The sequence below is a fragment of the Talpa occidentalis genome, unplaced genomic scaffold, assembly GCF_014898055.3.
Source record: "Talpa occidentalis isolate TD23 unplaced genomic scaffold, MPIMG_talOcc4v2.1 talOcc4.4, whole genome shotgun sequence".
In the NCBI taxonomy this organism is placed as follows: Eukaryota; Metazoa; Chordata; class Mammalia; order Eulipotyphla; family Talpidae; genus Talpa; species Talpa occidentalis.
This window is the reverse complement of record NW_023604295.1, coordinates 137,505,663-137,526,571: the sequence shown is the minus strand read 5'-3', so window position 1 is coordinate 137,526,571 and position 20,909 is coordinate 137,505,663. Positions and strand designations below refer to the sequence as shown.

The following is a 20,909-nucleotide window of genomic DNA, read 5'->3' as shown; positions in this document are numbered from 1 at the left end:
CTGCAGAGCTGCCGGCGGCCCAGCGGCCGGCGATTCCTCGCAGCAGATTCTCCACACGGCTCGTCCGGGCCGCTGAGGAGTCCGACCCTGCCGGGAGCCGTTCTCAGCGGCTGGCCGCATCGCCAGCGGCAGGCTAGCAGCGGGGGTAGGGTTGATGCTCCGAGGGGCCCGGGCTGCTAAGGGAGAAAAGGAGCCTCTATGGCGAATCGAGAGCGACGGAGACAAAAATGCTTTTTCTTTAAGGCGCAGAACCCGAACGTCACTTCCGGCAACAATAGGAAACGTCAAAAGTCCGACGGTCGGCGGCCCGGGCTGCTGCGCTGGAGGTGCGGAGTGCGCCGGGGGCTGGGGCTGCGCCCGGGCGTCTCAGCTCCGTCCCCGCCCGCGGCGTGCACGAGTGGGTCGGAACCGGCTTCTCCATGGCCCGGGCGCCGGTTCCCGGCTGAGCCATTTTCCTATTGGCTGAAGCCCCCACCCAGAGGCCGATTCGTCGCGGCGGCGGTGGGGATCGCAGGTCGCGCAGGTACAGGCGTCGGCCGGGCTATTTCAGAGCTCTTGCCTCTTCTCCCTCTACACCCCCACTTTCCCTCTGCACCCCCACTTTTCCTCTCGGAAATAGAGCTAAGCGGTGCTCGCCAGTTGGCAGAAACTTGCCAACCAGCAAGACTTTAGGGCCAATGGCAGCGCGAAGCATGTTGAGTGAAAGCGGTGGCGGCTTATGAAATGGGGAGTCAGTGTCCGGAGGCGGGAGGGGGTGTGTTCCTGGGGTGTCTAGGCTATTGGGGTGTAGGTGAGCTCGGGACCCCGGTATGATCTGGCTACCTTCAGCCATGAAGCCGAGGAAAGGCAAGGATTGCTCTCTTTTGGCCAAGTGTTGCTTTTTAGGTAATTCGAGTGTTATTTTGGTGCATAGGCAAAGATTTCGGTTCTTTACATACTTTCCAGTAATAAAAATGCAAACACAGTTAAAGGTCACGATGAATCGCCAGGTGATTTAGCCGTCAGACTTTGGCTATAGAATTGGCAAGTTCTTCATCAGTTGTCTCTTGTCTCACTGTAACAGGATATTCTAGTTCTTTGCATGGTGGGTGCTCCATTAAATTTTACTGATTGGATAAAATCGCATAGTGAATTCCAACTCTTAATCTTTTTTTTTTTTTTAGGTTTGTTTTCAGATTTTGTATTTGTTTAAATAAGTTAGTAGTTGAGTCTGGTTTTTAACAAATGGAATTTTTTTTTTCAAGGAATCTGGTTGTTCCTGTCCAAAGCAATATGTCATCATTAGTCTGACAGCAAAGTGAAACTAATCTACTTAATACATTTCAGCTCTCCTTCCCTTCTTTTACTGTCTGGTGTTTGGTATCCCTATTTCTGAGAGAGGAGGGGTTTTTTCCTCCTCGGAAGATGTTTCACGAAATTGAGCAAATCTCAAAATGAAGAAATAATTCTTTCCTGTTTTTCGGTTTTGTATCAGAAACTTCCTAATTTTATCTAGTTAACGTCACAGTTTGATGAAATACTGTATTAGTTATATATTGTTGAGTAACACATTACCTCAAGATTTAGCAACTTAAAACAGCAAATATTTATTATTTCACATTTTCTGTGTCTCAGAAATTTGGGTACAGCTTAGCAGAGTGCCTTTGCCTCGGTGGGGTTGTTTCAGGGAGTTGTAGTCCAGCTGTACTTGGAGGCTCTGATCTCATCTGACAATTACACTGAAGCAGAAGAGGATCTACTTCAAGTGCACTTACATGGTTGTTGTCAGGCCTGGGTTCTCCAACAGATGAGCTTCTCAGTAGACCTACCTCACAGTGCGGTAGCTGACTTTGTGTAGGGTGAACAACCTGTCAGAGAACAACCAAGATATCTCAGAAGTGATATCCCATTACTGCTGCCATGTTTTATTTGTTTCATGTGATCAGTAAATCCAATCCCAAGTCTGGGGAGATGACTACACAGTCTCAAGACTTAAGGATCTTTGGAGGTCATCTTATAGGCAACTTAACACTAATAACCGTGACTGATAGCTTTTAGGAGTTAATACATAGGGATCAATGAGCAAAAAAATGTGTCCAAGAAAAATACAGGCAGACTGGAAAATAACAGATTGTAAAGAATTAAGCAAATTTATACAAGCATTCTTTCTTGGAAAATTATTTTTTGTCTTTTTTTTCCTATGATTTGAAGGGTGGCCTATTATTATATTATTGTATTTCTTGGGAAACTTTGCCTAAAACTGCGGATATGAGAGGTATGTATGTGGTTTAGGGTCTACATGAGGAAAGTGTATCACAACTGGAGATTGTACATGCCTTACCCATCACCATTTACCTGGTGGAAATGGAATCAGAAAAAACATAATTGCAAGAATGCAAATCAATGGCAGCATTTCTGAGAAGTGTGTCACAGAATAAATGTATCTGTTATGTCAGTTTTAAGCATCATTAGGTGTCAAGTACCAACTTTTAACATTGCCTTGCTGTACATCGCCAGCACAGCTTTCATCAGTGATCCATATAAGCTTATTGGACATTAAAGGTAGAGCCTTCAGGGTTTGTTCTAATACTGTTTTGGCTGTAGCCCATTTTACAGTTGCCTCTGCTTCTTCCAAGTTTGAAAGATGTTATACAATCTTTACTAATAAAATATTATTCACATTTATCTTTTATACCTCAGCTGCTTAACACTAGCCTGAATGTGTCAATTCTCAAATTGTAAATTTGACTTTAGAGTTGGGGCTCCTTATCTGATAAGCATACTTCATTTATAATAATTACTGTCAATTAACTAATGTAATTTCAAGACTTCAGATGTCTGCCACATTTTATATAGATGGATGCTTGAGGAAAGATCACAGTTGAAATACTTTCATCGATATCTTATGGTAATACCTGCTAGATAAGCCAAAACCTGCATTGTGATTTATAATATATGAGCAGTTTAATAAGGGAATGTTTTGTGTGTTTACTATGCTTTGTCATAGACATTTTAAAAAGTCATTTTCTTCTTTTCACAATATAAAAAACATTGAATTGAAATTATCTTTTCCTTGGTCAGATTGCATTGATATGAGTCATTCAGATTTATGATTTTATTGCTCATTATTTAACCAACTGCTATAAAGCAGCTCTTTTTTTTTTTCCCTCTCTGCATCTTGATTCATATTTGGAAATGGAGGCTAATCCCTTAGCTGGCCTGTGATACTGCATTGAATCCATTAACAGTGAAGATTATGACCCATTTCACTTTTTTTGTTGAATTATCTTATTATTTTTAAGCAATTTTAGTGAAATAATCCTTTAGGAATGTATATCCTCTTTGTTTTTTGGGGGGCAAATATATTGTCGTAGGTTCTACAGTAAAAAATTTAAATATCCCAAATTAAATAAGTTTACATCATATATGAGGCAAATGTTTAGTTGAGAGGATATTTCCTGTGCTTAAGCAGCAGGTTTAGAGAATGTGATAAGCAGTCACATAAGTTATTTGAGTCTATTTGTTTTAACAAGTGGAATTTTTGTTTTCAAGCATTCTAAGTCTTCCTCTCCAAATCTGTTCTTCAAGAATGGATTGTATAGAATTTCATAAGCTACTTGAATTAGATTGCAGCAAGTGAGTCATGCTGGGAGATCCTGTCTGCTCACACACTTGGAGGAGGGGAGAAGATAGACGGGAGGTTAGATGCAAAGTACACACACACACACACACACATACACATCCACCGCCACTGCCTCTTGCTTTTATTTAATTTTTTAGGATTTTTTCTCATTTTTGTTTTATTCTATTGAATCAAAAAAAATTATAGCTAAAAGAGAACTTATGGATCATCAGGTTCAAAATGCTTGTTTTCCAGGTGAGGAAACTGAGCATTTGAAATTTAAGTGGCTTCCTTGCCCAATACTCTTGATTAATATCATTTCATTCAACATCATTTCATTATAATGTTGATGAGGAAAAAATAATTGTTCCTGGACGGGGCCGCTGACTGTGTGAAGTTTGCACATTCTCTCCGTGTCTGTGTGGCTTCTCTCCAGGTGCTCCATTTTCTCCCCACATGAGGGTCACTGACTTGTCATTTGTCCCAGTCTGAGAGTGTGCTCTGCAACAGAAGGATGACTTGTCACGATGGGTCCCCACCTTCTGCCTGGGTTTCAGGGAAGCGTCACCAATGACGCTGATCTGGAATAACGGGTTGGAAAATGAATGAATGAATGAATGAATGAATGAATACAAATGATCGTTGAATATTGAAATTATTTGTGGCCTTTATTTAATAGTCTGGTGATGTTTTTGTGACCAGAAATGTTCCACAGAAACTTAACTTTTGTTTATATCGATTAGTCTGTATAGTAAAATAGGTTAGTTGTTGTTTAACATAAAATTGCTGTTTCCAGAACTAGCCATGATGTTAAGTGAGAACTTACTATACTCCCAACTAGTTAAAGAAGGCACTTGCATCAATCTTTTCATTATTAGGTGTTTTCTTGTATGTTTTCTAACTTACCTCCAATTTGGGGCTGTCCTCAGCATTTGTTGCTTATTTTAACACCTTGTTTTATTTGCATAAAAGCAGTTCACTGAGAATTATAGACAGACGTTTTGTTTTCTAATTTCACAGTTCTTCTGGGAGTGGCTGTTGTGGTTAGTGAGCATGGAGTGTGGTATGACCACAGGAGGTGGGTTGGGATAGGCTGAATTGGCAGCTGCTGAGTACAGTGGGGTTGAGTAAACAGTGCATTTAAGAACCAGTGTAGTTACTAACAATGCTGATGAGAAATTTGTTTGATTTAAAAGTCAAAATGATTAGACAGTAGAACATTTCTTACAAAATAACCCAAAGAAATTAAAATAAGCCTAAAATTCCCAGCTGTTTGGTCACATTTAAATGACACCTTAATTTTTACATTTGTTTAGATGTCTTTTGGTAACACTCACTGTAAAATCAAAGAACAGGAAAAAAACCTTCAGGAAACAAAGTAATATTGTAAATCTTCTTGAATTTAAAAAAAAAAACTATAAAAGGTATCCTTTCAGTAACAAAAACTGTTTTTGCAACCCCAGATCTTTAAATTTAATGAGTGGGGGTTTTTTGGTTGTGGGTTTTTTTTGTTTTGTTTTGTTTTTTAAGGTGCTAAATAAGCCTCATGACCTCCTTGTACTTCGCCATTCCCCTTTCTTCCTAGAAAGACCTCCTTGTGGACTCACCCTAACTTCATTTCTCTACATTTTTTTTGCCTTTCAATTTTAGGGGTGTGATTTGTTATCAGGTTCTTTTTTCTTTTTTTTCCCCCTCAGTCTCTTCAACTTAGGTGGTCTGTTCTTTTGGAAGTAGAGAAATAAATGCTGGGCTGTCACGTTGATTCTAAATGTCTCAGAAAATACCTGCTTACAGATTCTCCATGTTCTTGATGCCATTGAGTAATATTCCATGAAATCACTTACAGATTTTTAGAAATAAAATAATCAAAACTCTAGTTGTTATTCTTTCCTTAAAAAAAGTTGAAAACTTCTAAAAAATTAAAACAAGTGAACTTCCTCATCTTTCGGTATTAATGGATTAGCTTTTAGAGATTACACTTTTAATTTACATTTTAGACCTGTAGCTGAGATAGGAAAGTTCTTACATATAAATTTCACTCTATAGGTGCTAAAGAAATATTGAAGAGAAATTACCCATTTATAATGAGTATTTAAATGAGATTATCACATAGTGCCATCACCACATAATGATTTACCACTGTTTGATCAGAAAGACACTTACTTACAGAATTGATTTGCTTCAAAAAAAAAAAAAAAAGGTATTTTAAGCAGAATGCTGAGACCTCCAGAATCTTTTCTCTTCTTCTCATCTTCTACTGTCTATTCTTCACCTAAATGGTTTATAAACCAATATATGGTTGTCTCCACAGCATTTGTCATTTGAATGCATACTGCCCCAGAATCAAAGTTTAAAAATTTACCTTTTTCTTTAGTTGGTGTTTAACTTGTCATGCTGGGATGTTTTGATGAAAGTTGTCTGGAGTTTTTACAGGTAGGCTTTATATTAGATACCCCAATAGCTTGTTAATAATTTCTCTCTATTGTTTTGTGGAAATACTCTACTTTTTTAAAAAAAGAACACATTATATAGACAGTCCAGAATATCATCTTTTTTAAAAAAAAAAATGTCATCCACTGAAAGTACATAGAAACTATTTCTTATAAATTTTAACAGATTACTAACTGGTATAGTTATTGGGGATTAATTTATACTGCTGTCTGGGTAGAAGTTCCTTTATCCTGTGTTATAACAGGTTCATTTATTTTTTTTTAATTTTTTTAATTTTTTTTTGTTTTTTACATCATTATTCATTTTTAAACAATATTTGCATCTCCCCACCCCCTCAGGTGTAGTCCCCATAGAATTTCCTTCCCTGATGCACCCGTGCACCCTCACCTTAGTCCCCTGTGCACCTCCTTTCCTCCCGCTGATCCCTCTCCCTCCTCCTCCCCTGCAGGATGTCTCTGATTTATAATTGTCTATTTTTGCTTTGTTGTGTTTTGTACTGTTATTATTTTTTTACACTGATGTCTTATTTGGTTCCTGCTATAAGTGAAACCATCTGATATTTTTCTTTTTCCTTCTGGCTTATTTCACTGAGCATAATTCCTTCTAGTTCCATCCACGTTCCTGCGAATGGCATGAGTTTATCTTTTTTGATTGCTGAATAATATTCCATTGTGTATATATGCCACATCTTCTTGATCCAGTCTTCTATTTTGGGGTATTTGTGTGGTTTCCAGGTTTTGCCTATTGTAAATAGAATCCATGTTTTTGATCCATGTTTTTGTTTCCTTTGGGTAGATCCCTAAGAGTGGAATCGCCCAGTCATATGGTAGCTCCATTTTTAGTAGACTGAGGAACCGCCACACAGCTTTCCATGGTGGTTGAACCAGTTTGCACTCCCACCAGCAGTGCAGGAGAGTTCCTTTTTCACCACATCCTCGCCAACATTTGTTTCTTGTGTTTTTGATATGTGCCATTCTTACTAGTGTAAGGTGGTATCTCAGTGTGGTTTTGATTTGCATTTCCCTGATTATAAGGGATGTTGAGTATTTTTTCATATGCTTGTTGGCCATTTGTATTTCCTCTTTGGAGAAATGTCTTTTAAGTTCTTCTGCCCATTTCTTGACCGGATTGTTTATTTTGTTTTTGTTGAGCCTTGTGAGTTCTTTGTATATCTTTGTGATCAGTCCCTTATCAGTTGACTGGAGTGCAAAGATTTTTTCCCAATTAGTGGGGTGTCTCTCATAACAGGTTCATTTAAACTAAAACTGTACTATTTTTTAAAATGAGAAAACTACATCCAAAATCATGTCAGAAAAAGATTAGAGTATCTCCAATTTTTGCATTTAGAAAAAAAAGAAATGTAAGCAAAGCCTACATACTGCTTTACCAATTAAAAGATGCTTTTTTAAATATTATCTTAGTTAAAGTTCATAGACTCTTTTAAAATAGATAGGTTTGGGGCCTCCCTGGTGGCGCAGTGGTTAAGTGCTGGGTTGCGAAGCTACCCGCAGCGCTGGTTCGATCCCCGGCCACCGGGCGAGGGTCCTACATGGCACGGAGACCTCTCCTGCTGCCTCCTGCCCCTCAGCAGTATACTTCCTCACTCTGCCTGTTCTGCTCTCTGCTCTGGCTCTGGTGGATTCTCTCACCTTCCTGCACTTCTGACTGTACCCAGTGCTTATATAAATAAATAATAAATAAATCTTTTTAAAAAAATAAAATAGATAGGTTTGCTTGCCCCATTTATAGGAAACAGAAGCTTAGAAAGCTTACTTGAAATGTCTAAAGATCACATAATATATAGCATAATTGGAGTTTCAACATTTAAGTTCTTACTGCAGAGTAGAAATGTCAATAAAAAAAACCTATACATTTCTCTCAAGCAAACATTATGTATCCCATAATAAAACTAGAAATTAATTCTTAAAAGCTAGAAAGACCTTCAGTAGAATTTTTTTTTTTTATTAATGGGCAAATTTAATTTTGCGATACTACCAAAGGGACCTTTGACATGATGGGTCGTCCCATGAAATCCATGAAATCTTGAAATCTTCATCTCTAGAGACATATTGGTAGTAAAAAATATTTCTGTTATCACTGATCAGTGACTTGATCTTATTTGCCAAACTCTGTTTTTATATTTCATGTATCAGTCTAAGCGGAGTCCACTTTTAACTAACTTTATATATTTACTAGTTTTTTTTTTTCTTCCTAGCAAAGGTAAATGGCATCACTCCAAATTTCACTAATCATAAAAAATTTAGAATCAAAATAATGGCTACTCGGTCATACAAATACTATTTTTGTATTTAAATACAAAATAATCAGGGCTTCTCTGAAATGGAAGAACCAAAGTTAGAGTCCTCATTTAAAGGGGACTAGAAGGAATGAATGTAGAACTACTTTTATTGGAAATTACCTACTGTGGGCTAGGTTCTTAAATGTTATCCCCCCTAAATTTCATGGGAGAAGAATCATCCATTATTTTACTGATGAGAAAAGTGAGGACCACAGACTACAGGCAAATCAGATTGTGTTTTGGATTTTGAATCCAATTTTTTTTTTAATAAAGCCTATGTGCTTTCTGGAAGAACAGTAGCCTCAAAGAGAAGCTGCAGCTGAGAACAGCAGTGACGGTAATAAAGGGTGAGAGAGGTACAAGATGGGAGCCAGTGATGAAGAAACAGATGGTAGACGCCTTCGCCATCCGTGGACTCTGACAACCCTGGCATGAGGTTTGGTGGTTAAGAATAAAAGCTTTGAGAAAAAAGAAAGAATAAAAAAGCTTTGGACTTGCTTAGACCTGAATTTGAATCCCAGAGTTTCCATCTGCCAACTGTGAGAGATCACACACAGCTGCTTATCTCTCTGGCTCACCAGTCCTTGAATAAAAAATTAGTATAGTAATATTCATCAATTAGGGTGGTTGTGAGGATTAAAATGAAATCATATATATAAACTTAAATAGCCCTTGGCACAGTCAGTATTTATTAGCATTTTGAAGGGAAAAAAATCTATTGACACACTGCATTTGGTTTCTCCCATATCCCTCCTGATCAGATTCAGGTTTTACATTTTTGGCTGGAATACTGTATTTGATGCTGTGTCCTTGGCTGTCATATCAGAGGCACATGATATCCATGTGTCTCTTATAAATGTTAATTTTGATCATTTGGTTAAATGCTGTCTGATGTATTCATTTCTTTTTGTAATTAAAAAGTATGTTCTATGTGCTCTCCAGCTGCTAGCTTATAAATAACAATCATGATAATAAGATGGTACCCTACATTTATTTTTATCCAGATCCTGGCTTGAAACTTAGTCCCAAAACCATGTTGACATGGACTCAAATAATTTGCATTTAGAACATTAAAATTAAGCAATTTAATGCCAGGAGAGCTTTTCTTGGAAGGAAAAACACCATATGCATAACACCTGTTTTATCATGTCTGAAATACTGTCTCGTACAGGTAGTACAGATCATCTACAGGTGATACTGGCTGTTTGCTCCATAGGGGTATCTTTAGCTAAGCTAGAAGGCTAATGCATGCTTCTTGGTAAATAATCTCCAAGGACTTTGTTATATTTAAAGATTGTTGGAATCTTCCTAAAATTATGTTAGTTTCTATTTATGTCATCACAGCAGCCACCATGCCATGGCAGCGTGGGACTTTAGGAACAGAAAGTTACATTTGAACAGAAGTTAAGTAAAATATGACAGTAAGCACCAAAATGAAATTCTGTATGTGTGTGAAATTAAATGAATAAACTAACTCTCAGCTGATAGGGCACATTTATCCCCAGGACCAGTGAGTGTTCCAAACCATTCAGTTTGCTTACCAGTCTCTGTTGAATAGTCAGTGCCAGGCTCTGAGTCCGCTCCCATTAGCATGCCCCATGAGTGCATTTGCAAATAGTGCAGAGTTGAACATAAATATTTTGCCCTTAAAATAGTATGTGATATCTCTAAGATTCAAGGAGCATTACTTGACTACTGTATCAAAATGTTCAGGATTAATTAAATTGATACCTGTTTGCATAATTCTAGAAAAATAGAAAATCTTGAATAGTGTTCATTTGCCTATTTGACCGTTGCTTCTATTCTTTATCCAGTTTACAAAGGGATTCCAAGATGTATTTTGTACTAATCATTCTCTGTAAAGTGTAAATTTCCATTTACTAAGTTATATCTAAATCTGTGGTTGAGTAGCATTTTTATAGCATGGACAAATAAGGAGTAAATATCATCCTGTTTGCCTTGACTTCTCTGCCCTCCACCCAATATTTTTCTTCTGAAAAGAAGAATTTCAACATTTAAATCATCTGTAGAATCTATTGTTAGTATACTTTTTCCTTTGTGGTATAAATAATTATGAAAATTTTGTTTATTTCTCTCAGATGATAAATAATGAACTACAGTTTCTGCTTCTGGAGACCAGGAGAAAATATCTTTGATTTGACTTTGAAGCTACTTTAGAAAGAATTTTATAGATCCTCTGACCATGATAAAGAAGATAAACAAAATAAATCAAAGAGTGGAAGAAAAGGCATGGGGCATGTTAAATTGTATTAATTTATATTCAGGACTCATTATTTTTACATTTTGTATTTGTAAAATTAACTGCTCACTGAAATTCATCTGTATCCCCCAAGTCAATACCCTGGCACTTTTATGGTCATTTTCAGACTTGTGCAAAGCAAAAAAGTCTGTGGAGGCACAGTTTCCCTACTGGAGTGGAGCAAGTCCATTCTCTCCTTCTTGTCTTAGCTCTCATGTTATAAACAAGTGTCCTTTCATTGTCTATTTAGTTTATAAACGTTTTCCATACTTTTTATGATTATTGTTGGTGATTTTTCTGCTTAAATGGCCCCAAGCTTAGTGCTGAAGTGCTGTCTAGTAAGTGCAAGAAGACTGTGGGGTTCTTCACAGATACGCGACTAGGTGTGTACAGTAAGCATCATTCAGGATTGGTGAGGTCAGTGTCAGTGAACTAGCAGTATATATTAAATAAGGTGTCTTTAAGCAGAAGCACACATAAAACGTGATTATGTACTCATCAATTGGCAAAAATGTGACCAGAAGCTTACAGGGACCTAATCCTGTATTTCCCCTTGTGGCTCAGTACTCACTGATTCACTGTTTACTGTGACTTTATAGAACATCATTACTGTAAATCGCAAGAATTGATTGTATTTATTTTATTTTACATGAAGTAGATTAATTATTCTCTTAGGAGAATAAATGCTATTTCCAAGAAATAATGATTTTTCCTCTACTGATCAAATAGCAAATATCAGTAATACTTTTATCCCAAAATTCATATTTACATCAAAACTAGTTATTTCAAATGCAAAAACTTTTATATTTTGTTTTCAATTTGAAGCTACATATTCAGTGATTTCATCATGCAGCTTAATTTTTTTGCCCAAATGATGGAGCATGGTATGTTTTTATAGTATTGTTTTAGTGTTGGAAAACATACCAAGATCTTGTAAAACTTTAAGATTAAAAAGTTTGTATTTTGAAATCTGTTTTTGACGGGTTTGAATGCCCATTTGCAAGAATTTGAAACCATGCAAGAACCCATGATGAAACTGAATCATATTTAATATCTCCTTTAGAGCTAGATGTTGACAGATTGCGAATGATAACGCAAGAACTTATTTCATGCCTTGCTACTGGCACTATTACGAGGCATTCTGAGTTTTGAAATTTTTTGTGAAATATAGCATAGGCTTTTTTTTTGGCTTGGTTTGGTTTGGTCAGAACATGCATATAAAAGAACAGCATTTATGGAAAACAAATAATCATGAATGAAATACCAGATAACTAAATCTTAGGAAGCCATCATCCACAAGAAAGATGAGTTTCTTCAGCAGGCAGAACATCAGGACGATTGAAGTATCATTAAATAGGCTTTGCCAGGGTGCGCATCATTTCCACATTAGGAAAATATAATTTTGTCAAAATAAACTAATGGCTATCATTTTATTGATTATTAGCTTTGTAATAGATTTTATGTGCATTATTTAATACAACAGGCTGTTGAGCTAAAGGTATTTTCATTATTGTATTTTCATATTATATATGAAGAAACGAAAACTTAGAGTAGTCAAGCAAATCCCCCCTATAGAGCCCAGATGTAAACTCAAGTCCGTCTGATTTCAGAGTCCACAGCACTATGCTTCCAGGCCTCATGACTGACTTCACAGCTTCTGCAGTGGATGTTCTGAGAATTTTATCAATTTTCCGACAGTTCCGCCTACAATTTACCCCCCTGTTTCCCCAGGGAAGATTGGGAGTGGTGAGGGAACATTAAGGAGACCCTTGCTTTACTCCAAAGGATAAGCTTATGATATTAATCTTCCTCAAGTGATTTGTCATACTGGGTTCTTACCCATTATCAGTAACTGCTTCAAAGGGAAAAGGAAGTCTCCAAAGAGCAATTTGTACTATTATTTATCTGTAGGGAAATTTTAAAATGAGGCATAATCTTGTGGTTCTCTTTGTCTGAATTATGTGTACCTGAGCTTCAGCCTCTATCCTCCCCATCAAGTTTGGATTATTTGCTTTCTTTTTTTTTTTTCCTTAAGAACCAACTATTGGCTTTACCTCTTTCTGCCTTCTGGATGCCTTTTGAATCACATTAACCAGTGCTCTCAGTTTAAGTGATCCCCATTAAAGTCCAGAGCCAGAGAAATCACCCTGATTCCGGGTTCCCTAGCAACATCCTGGAGAGTAACAACAGATGCCTAACCATATGCCACTGGAAAGATGCAGTAGTGAAAATACAAAGAAATTGATAATAAATGCCATAAAAGTGTCAAGACATCAAATACCGTAGTTACCATTTTGATTATCTACCTTTAAGTTGCACAAAAACAAAAGAGAAGAATAATTTAATTGTCTAAAATGACAACAGTTAATGCAAAATGAGCTAAGTAATCAGTGTGATCCCTGGATATTTGCTTGCTAAGTTTAACAGAATTAGCCATGTGAAAATAAAATACCTTCCTTTCTGACTGTGAGTCTGAAAATGTTATACTTTGGTCAAAACTTGTACTTATAATGCAACATGGCACATTTAAACATTAATCAAACATAAAACTCCTTACAATTTTTTTTTTCCGTATTTTTTTTTCTGTTTTAATTATTTTTGGTCTCTGTAATTTTGCCTTTCCCAGAATGTCATATAGTTGGAGTTAGATACATTATGTGACCTTTTCAGATTGGCTGCTTTCTCTTAGTAATATGCATTAAAAGTTCCTCTGTGTCTTTATAGCTCATTTCTTTTTAAAACTAAATCTATTGTATGGATATACCACAGTTCATCTGTTCACCTACTAAAGAAAATATTGGTTATTTACAAATATTGATAATTATGATTAAAGCTACTATAAACTATGCATATAGGTTTTTAAGTTTTTGACTTATTTGGATAAATACCAGGGAGCATGAATGCTGGGTGATAGAACAAAAGTGTGTTTTGCTTTGTAATAGGAAACTCCCAAACTGTCTTGCAAAGTGGGTATCATTTTGTGTTCCCACACCCTTGCCAGAAGGGTGTTGTCAAAGTTTTGGATTTCAGCCATTTTGATAGAAGTGTAGTAGTATATCATTGTAATTTGTGATTCTCTAATGCCCTGATGTACAAAGCATCTTATCATATTCTTATTTTCTGTCTATATATCTTTTCTGGTGAGGTGTCTCTTCAGATCACCTGATTTTTTTTTTTTTTAAGTGGGTTGTTTGCTTATTGTTAAATTTTAAGAATTCTTTGTATATTTTGGCTAACTAGTCCTTTATCTGATGTGTTTTTTTTTTTTATTTTTTTAAATTTTTTTTATTTTTTTTTATTTTTATATAGGCATGCTTTTATTTTATTTTATTTATTTATTTGTTTGTTTTGTTAATACATGCACTGGGTACAGTCAGAAGCGCGGGAGGGTGAGAGAATTTACCAGAGCCAGAGCGGGGAGAAGAGCAGGCAGAAGGACAGAAGTACACTGCTGAGGGGAGCAGCGGGCGGCAGGAGAGGTCTGCGCGCCATGTGGGTCCCTCCTCCGGTGGCCAGGGAGCAGCCAGGAATTGAACCAGCGCTGCAGAGGCTGCGGGCAGCTTCGCAACCCAGCGCTCAACCGCTGCGCTGCACCACGGGGGAGGCCCTGATGTGTGTTTTTTAAAAAAAATTTTCCCCACTTATGACTTAACTTTTCCTTTTCTTAATACTCTATGACAAGAAATAATAAAATAATTAAATAGCTTAACCACTAGTCTAGGAACATACCATTAATTAGTTTGTGTTATAGGAAGAAAAGTTTATCTTCTGTGGCTTCTTTGCAAAAACAAATTTCCGTATTTAAGAATCATTAATACGTCCCTTCTTTTTGTGCCCTCTGCCCCTTTATAACTTGAGCTGCTGGGATCCGAGCAGTCTGTTTTCAGGAGGAAGAGTTACAAATTAGTTGGAATGTTTTGATAAAAAAGTGATCTGTTATATTCACCATTATCCTAACAACAGCGACTAACTTAGTAAACACATATGGATCATGCTTTCAATTTATTTCTGATAATTTTCATGTTTCTGGTAACCGTGATTTGTTTTTTACTTTGTTTTTTGTTAGTCCTTATTATAAATAGCACATTAAAACAAAATCTTACTTAAAGCTAGGTCATGCTATGCAATTTAATGATTGTAGCAGCTTTTTGCCAGTTTTTAAATACACACACACTAGTAGTCAACCTGGGTTTATAAAACAAAAAATTTTGTTTGTAAATCAAAGTAATTACTTGTATTAGTTTACAATTCTGTTACAAATTTTCTCAACGAATTTATTTGCTCAGGAAAAGTTACATATGTAAAATCAAGATCAAATAGGAAGTCTAGGTCAATTGTTTTCTTTTTTCTTTTTTTTTTTTAGATTTATTTATTTTCTACAAGCACTGGGTACAGTCAGAAGCGCGGGAGGGTGAGAGAATTCACCAGAGCCAGAGTGGGGAGCAGAACAGGCAGAAGGACAGAAGCACACTGCTGAGGGGAGCAGCGGGCGGCAGGAGAGGTCTGTGTGCCATGTGGGACCCTCCTCTGATGGCCGGGGAGCAGCCGGGGATCAAACCGGTGCTGCAGAGGCTGCGGGCAGCTTTGCAACCCAGTGCTCAACCGCTGCACTACCAGGGAGGCCCTAGGTCACTTGTTTTCTAAATATTTGTATGTGAAGAAGTCCAGTGTTTATAACAGACAAATGCAGACCTGTTCAGGTTGCGGGGCACCTGGAGGTGAAGAGACGGAGCAACACACACACTCTCTATCTGCCTTTTCCCAGGAACCTCTGTTCAGTCCATAGGGCTGTATGAGGAAGAATTGGAAAATTACTCTAAATATGTCTCTTAGTCAAAGCAACAAAACCAATGGTCATTACTGAGCTATTTATCATGGAGTTCTAGGTGTCTAATTTATAAGGTTTCCGAATTAGACTTCAGGGCCTATGTTACATTTTATTACAGTCTACAACATAAGTGTAGACTGGCAAGAATTAAACTAAAAGCCTGTTTAACAGCTGTTATGCATCTGGGAGTTTGGTTAAAAGGGTCTAGCTTAGCTTAGCCTGAGTTGTGATAAAAACCAGGGTCTAGAGGCCTTTTAACTAAAGTCTTGTGCTCTGATCAGAGCCGTATTTAATACTGGCCCATAAGTCCACATAATTATAATTTGTAAGAGTCTTTAGGACATGAGTAACTTTTAAATCTTTACCATGTGAAAAATGATTATGTCACCTGTGGACTTTAAAAGTAGCTAGCACACTGGAATAAAGGTGATGATCAAACTAATTAATTCTGAAACTTTGTCCAAGTTTTGCATTTAGGATGTTCCAACTATTCTGTTTAATGCACTGCTCCTTTTAATATGCTTCAAAGAGGAATTTTAATTCTGGGAAATGAATGTTTCTTGAGAGATTTGTTGTACCATTGGGAAAGATGGGTTGCTTTATTAATGTAACCTTATTGCTTTCTGGCTTTCTCCCAGGCTTGCAGATGGGTCAGGGGCTGTGGAGAGTGGCCAGAAACCAGCAGCTACAGCAAGAAGGTTATAGTGAGCAAGGCTACCTCAGCAGAGAGCAGAGCAGGAGAATGGCTGCCAGCAACATTTCCAACAGCAGTCATCGTAAACAAGTCCAAGGAGGCATTGATATATACCATCTTTTAAAGGCAAGGAAATCTAAAGAACAGGAAGGATTCATTAACTTAGAAATGTTGCCTCCCGAGCTAAGCTTTACCATCTTGTCCTACCTGAATGCAACTGACCTCTGCTTAGCTTCGTGTGTTTGGCAAGACCTTGCTAACGATGAACTTCTCTGGCAAGGGTAAGTTGAGCCTGACAGCATGGGTCAGGTATCTCTTAACATAATCATGCTTAAATAGTCTCTTTATAATAGATTTATATGTACTTTGAAATGTTTCTTTTTAACTTGTGCTTATACTTTGCGTTGTTTTGTGTAAAAAAATCTGGAAAAATATAGCTGCCACAGTCAAATTAGATGTTAGGAAAGGACAGTGTAAAAGAACATGACATCACCATCGGAGGAGAGCTTGCCAATCAAGATGTGTTTAGGGCCTCCCTTGTGGCCTAGGAGTTAAGTCTCAGTGTTAACACCTCTATGGCCGGAGTTCGATCCCCACCAGGGAGGTGACCCACATATGGCACAGCAGACCTCTCCTGTCTCGCTTGCTGCTCCCCTCAGCAGTGTATTTCAGTAGATCCACCTGTTCTGCTCCCTACCCTGTCTCTGGGAATCCTCTCACCCCCCATAGCTCTTGCCTGCACCCCAGTTTTTCTACGCAAAACAAAACAATGTTTATTATAAATTACAAATTGTTAGTCTATTCTGAAAATATAAGTTATGAAGTGAGAATTTTTGATTCCAGTTGTAAAGTGTCTACATCCCTGGTTTGGATTATGCTTCCCATATGAAATGGGAATTTTAAAAAATCAGTAAATATTCTCCAAATCACACTGTTTTCATTGGTTGCAAATGAAGTATGTCTCTGTGTTTACTTATTGACACATTTTAGCTATTTTTTAATATCAGAGAAAGTGAAAATACTTTAAAAATGATTCATTCTTTATGGTAATTGTTTCTCTGCATATTATAGTTCCAGAAAACTTAATTTGTATTTCTGTGTTTGAACTTAGAAAAGTTTATTTCTATGCTTATTGGAACACAATCACAATGTAATCTTCATTTGAGGTTTAAGTCTAGATTGTTATTTCTGAAAGAAGTGCTTCCTTTATTGTTTACCGTGCAATTATACCTATTTTTATGACACTTGGATTTTTTTTCATAGTGGTAAATTGCTTCTATTTTAAATTAAAGAATCATTTTTATTTTAACTTTGGCTGTGTTGATTTTTTTTTTTTAAAGATTTATTTATTTATGCATACAAGAGCTGGGGTACAGGCCAGAAATGTGGGGGGTGATAGGATTCTCCAGAGACAGAGTGGGGAACAGAACAGGCAGATTGACTGAAGTACACTGCTGAGGGGAGCAGTGGGCAAGTCAGGAAAGGTCGGCTGCGCCATGTGGGTTGCTCCCTGGCCAGCCGGGGATCCAACTCTTGCTGCAGAGGTTGCAGATTGCTTTATAGTGGGGTGCTTAACCCCTTGCTCCACCAGGAAGGCCTGGATATGTTGATTCATAATGTAGAGAGGTTCTGTTATTTTCACACTGCTTAGAAATAGAAGTTAAATGCTAAAGAGTGCTAAAATATTGGTAATTTTCTAAACAAGTTATTAAATTTGCTGTTTCAGAGTCAACTATTTTGTTTGGTTGGTAAAAATAATGGAAAGATATAAATTATTAAGATATTCTTGCATTAAATTAGATATTTTACCCTATCCTTTGATGTTATAGGCTGAGAAAGTAATATTTTCTTGTTTTTCTATACATTGTGTATGTGTGAGAAGAAGAGAAGTTTGAGGCAAAAATCAATCATGAATGTCAGAAAATAAAATGATTTTAGTGTTTGTCTCTGTAAGTAGTTGCTTTTTAATACACAAAAATCAGGCAATTTAGAGACAGGTTAGTTAAAGAATATCAAAATATAATTTCAGTATTCTCCATGCACTTATATTTAATGATTTCTGATACATGGGCTGAATTTCTAGGTATTGTAATAAGATAGAACTTTAGCTTTCAAATAATAACTAGCTAATACATCTGTACAGTGTTTGAACAGCTCTCCCAATCTATAGAAATTGCATGTTTTCACATATGAACTGACAGCATTTTAGATTTTATAGAATTTTTAAACAATCTTGTATCTCTGTGAGAGTGAAAAACCAGTGTTTTTGAAACAGTGCCTTAAAAATAGCTGTACTTCATATCACCTTTTGATGTATATATTGCAGTTAAAAGTTGTAACTATTTTTGTGCTTAATTTGCCTGTTGCTTAAATATGCATTATTTAAAAAAAAAATGAAGTTCCTCTTCTGCCCAGCAATCTCCCCCCCTCCATTTCCGTTCAGTTTTATTTCACATTAGTGCTCATAGGTTAATAGATCCTGGTTCACTTCTTGGTTCAGATTGCAAACTCTGAAGCAAGACTCGTTAGCTGCAAATCCTGTCTCTCCACAAATTAGCCATGTAACCTTGGGCAACTCTTTATTCATCATGTCTATATTTCTTTATTTGTTTGTCCAACATAGAATTGTTGTAAAGATTAAGTAAGTTAATCCTACTAAATGTTTTAATTAATGTCTTGTACTTAGTAAGCAATTGGTAAATGTTGCTGTTATTATTAATACCTTGTATTTAACTTCAGATAGCATTTACAAATACTATTCATCTTTGTAACTCACATTTATTACGGGCTATCAAAATTGCTAAATTGCAAAATGTTCTATCATGCTTTAGTTAATAAAAAACAATTACAGAATTTAAAAAAATTATATTTTAGAATAAGATCCAATTTTATTATTTCATTTTACTTTTTATGACATGTATATATGTTTAACTTAGGAAGTTAAATATAGTAATATTTTTGGTAATATTTTTCTCTTTTACAGCTTGTGTAAATCCACTTGGGGTCACTGTTCCATATACAATAAGAACCCACCTCTAGGATTTTCTTTTAGAAAATTGTATATGCAGCTGGATGAAGGCAGCCTCACCTTTAATGCTAATCCAGATGAGGTAAGTGAAGAACTTAAGTATTTGTAACAGTTATTTTATTACTCTCAGACTTTATTACTCTCTCACTGCACCTTTCTAATTTATAAACTTGTAAGTAATAACAGGTCACTGAACATGCCTTTTCAATCACCGTGAAGCCCAAGATTTGAAGTTATTGTATATGACAGGGTCATTCCTCTGACCTTACCATGTGACAAAGTGATCTTTTACCTGCTCACTTTGTATGTATGCCAGTTTCCATGACGTGTGCACTTAATTAAGGATATGTACTCCATTATAAGTGGCAAGCACAAAATATGTTCATCAAATTTTATCTGCAGTATTTTCTTCCTGTTCTATTGTTTCTACTTAATAAGGATGCTACTTTTGTCAGAGATGATCATAACAACACATCAAAATGTTCTTAAATATTGCTTTTAATAATGGAATTCCATGTTGACACAGAAATTGCTTATATAAAATTGATTCTGGGTAGCTTACGTTCAATGGGAAAAATTAACTGGCAAACTTTTAATTTTGTTGTAGAGATATTAAAGACTGTTTAACTCATGCAAAATATTTTTTAGAATTGGACTGGTGGTGAACCAGATATAAATATTTAAATTAAGGTATTTCTTTTCTCCTTTAACCAGAAAATAGAAGAATGGTACTTTAATGAAAGTTAAGTGATTTATAACAAGTTAAAGTTTAGTTATATATTTAAAGCCAATATAATATTAACTTCCGGAATCTAACAAACATTTTTTAGAAGGCAAATTAATGGATATGATAAATTTAAGTTTTGTAACTTGACCCTTTATTGAAAATTTTTTTCTGATGATTTTTGTCATAAAATACACTTGTTTTTATTTTAATTTGGGTCAAATCCTAGTTCATTCTAATTATGTAGGAACAGCAAGGATTGCCCCTTTTTTTACCTTGCACTAAGGCATCAGTGCTCTGTGAGAGATTCTGCTGCACTCAGTATGCAAAGAGTGGCCTGTATTCAGAGTTCATGATTCTTGTTTATTAGACTTAGACATTACTCGTTGCTAATTAAAATGATTCATGTAACAAACTTGATAACATGGTATATATTTTGTATTAGTCTCTTGGGTTAGTTGAGTGGTTATTATCAGAGAAGAACTGAAGCAGAATAGTTCAATGTTTTGCTCTAGATACAATAGGAATCAGGAAAGGTTAGTCTTGTTACAAGCCCCAGTCTTATTGTATCCAGTTTATTAAGGCACACTGGCTCCTGTCATGAATTATACTGATGATGAGTAAAATTGTCATCTTCAATTCATATCACTTGCAAATGTTACATTCTAAGGAAAATGTTACTTGGTAAGTACTGAGTTGTAGATTTACAAAGTCAGAAAGTTGGATGTAACTGCTGATACTGATTATGGTAAGTAATCATTCCTTACTGAGGAAATACCTTTCTTTAAATTATAAAGTCATCCATTTTATGCAAAGATGAAAATATAGATAGGCCCTCATATGCCAAAATATGATATTAGTAGTTTTAAATATCCAAATAGGAAAAGCTGGATGTCAAAATATGTTTCCATCTTTGCAACCACATATATCAGACTATAGAGTTCTTGTTAGTACCTCCTCTAGTGTTGGAGGGGGGGGCAGAGAACAGAGGTAAAATTAAAACCTTTTTTTTTTTTTCAATCTG

General features: G+C 36.2%; 1 protein-coding gene across 2 annotated transcripts in view; it reads left to right on the top strand.

Moving 5' to 3' along the window:
• The first annotated feature begins 270 nt into the window (after positions 1-270).
• FBXO8 (F-box protein 8) overlaps positions 271-20,909 on the top strand; it is a 36,780-nt gene continuing 16,141 nt past the window's right edge. Inside the window, exons 1-4 of one of the 2 annotated variants that reach the window (XM_054701046.1) lie at positions 367-523; positions 14,975-15,112; positions 16,078-16,414; positions 19,117-19,243. In XM_054701046.1, coding sequence (XP_054557021.1) covers positions 16,086-16,414; positions 19,117-19,243 — 456 coding nt within the window. In that variant the 5' untranslated portion in view covers positions 367-523; positions 14,975-15,112; positions 16,078-16,085. Of the gene's footprint in view, positions 524-14,974; positions 15,113-16,077; positions 16,415-19,116; positions 19,244-20,909 lie in introns of both variants that reach the window. The other variant, XM_037526448.2, reaches the window with a different exon arrangement.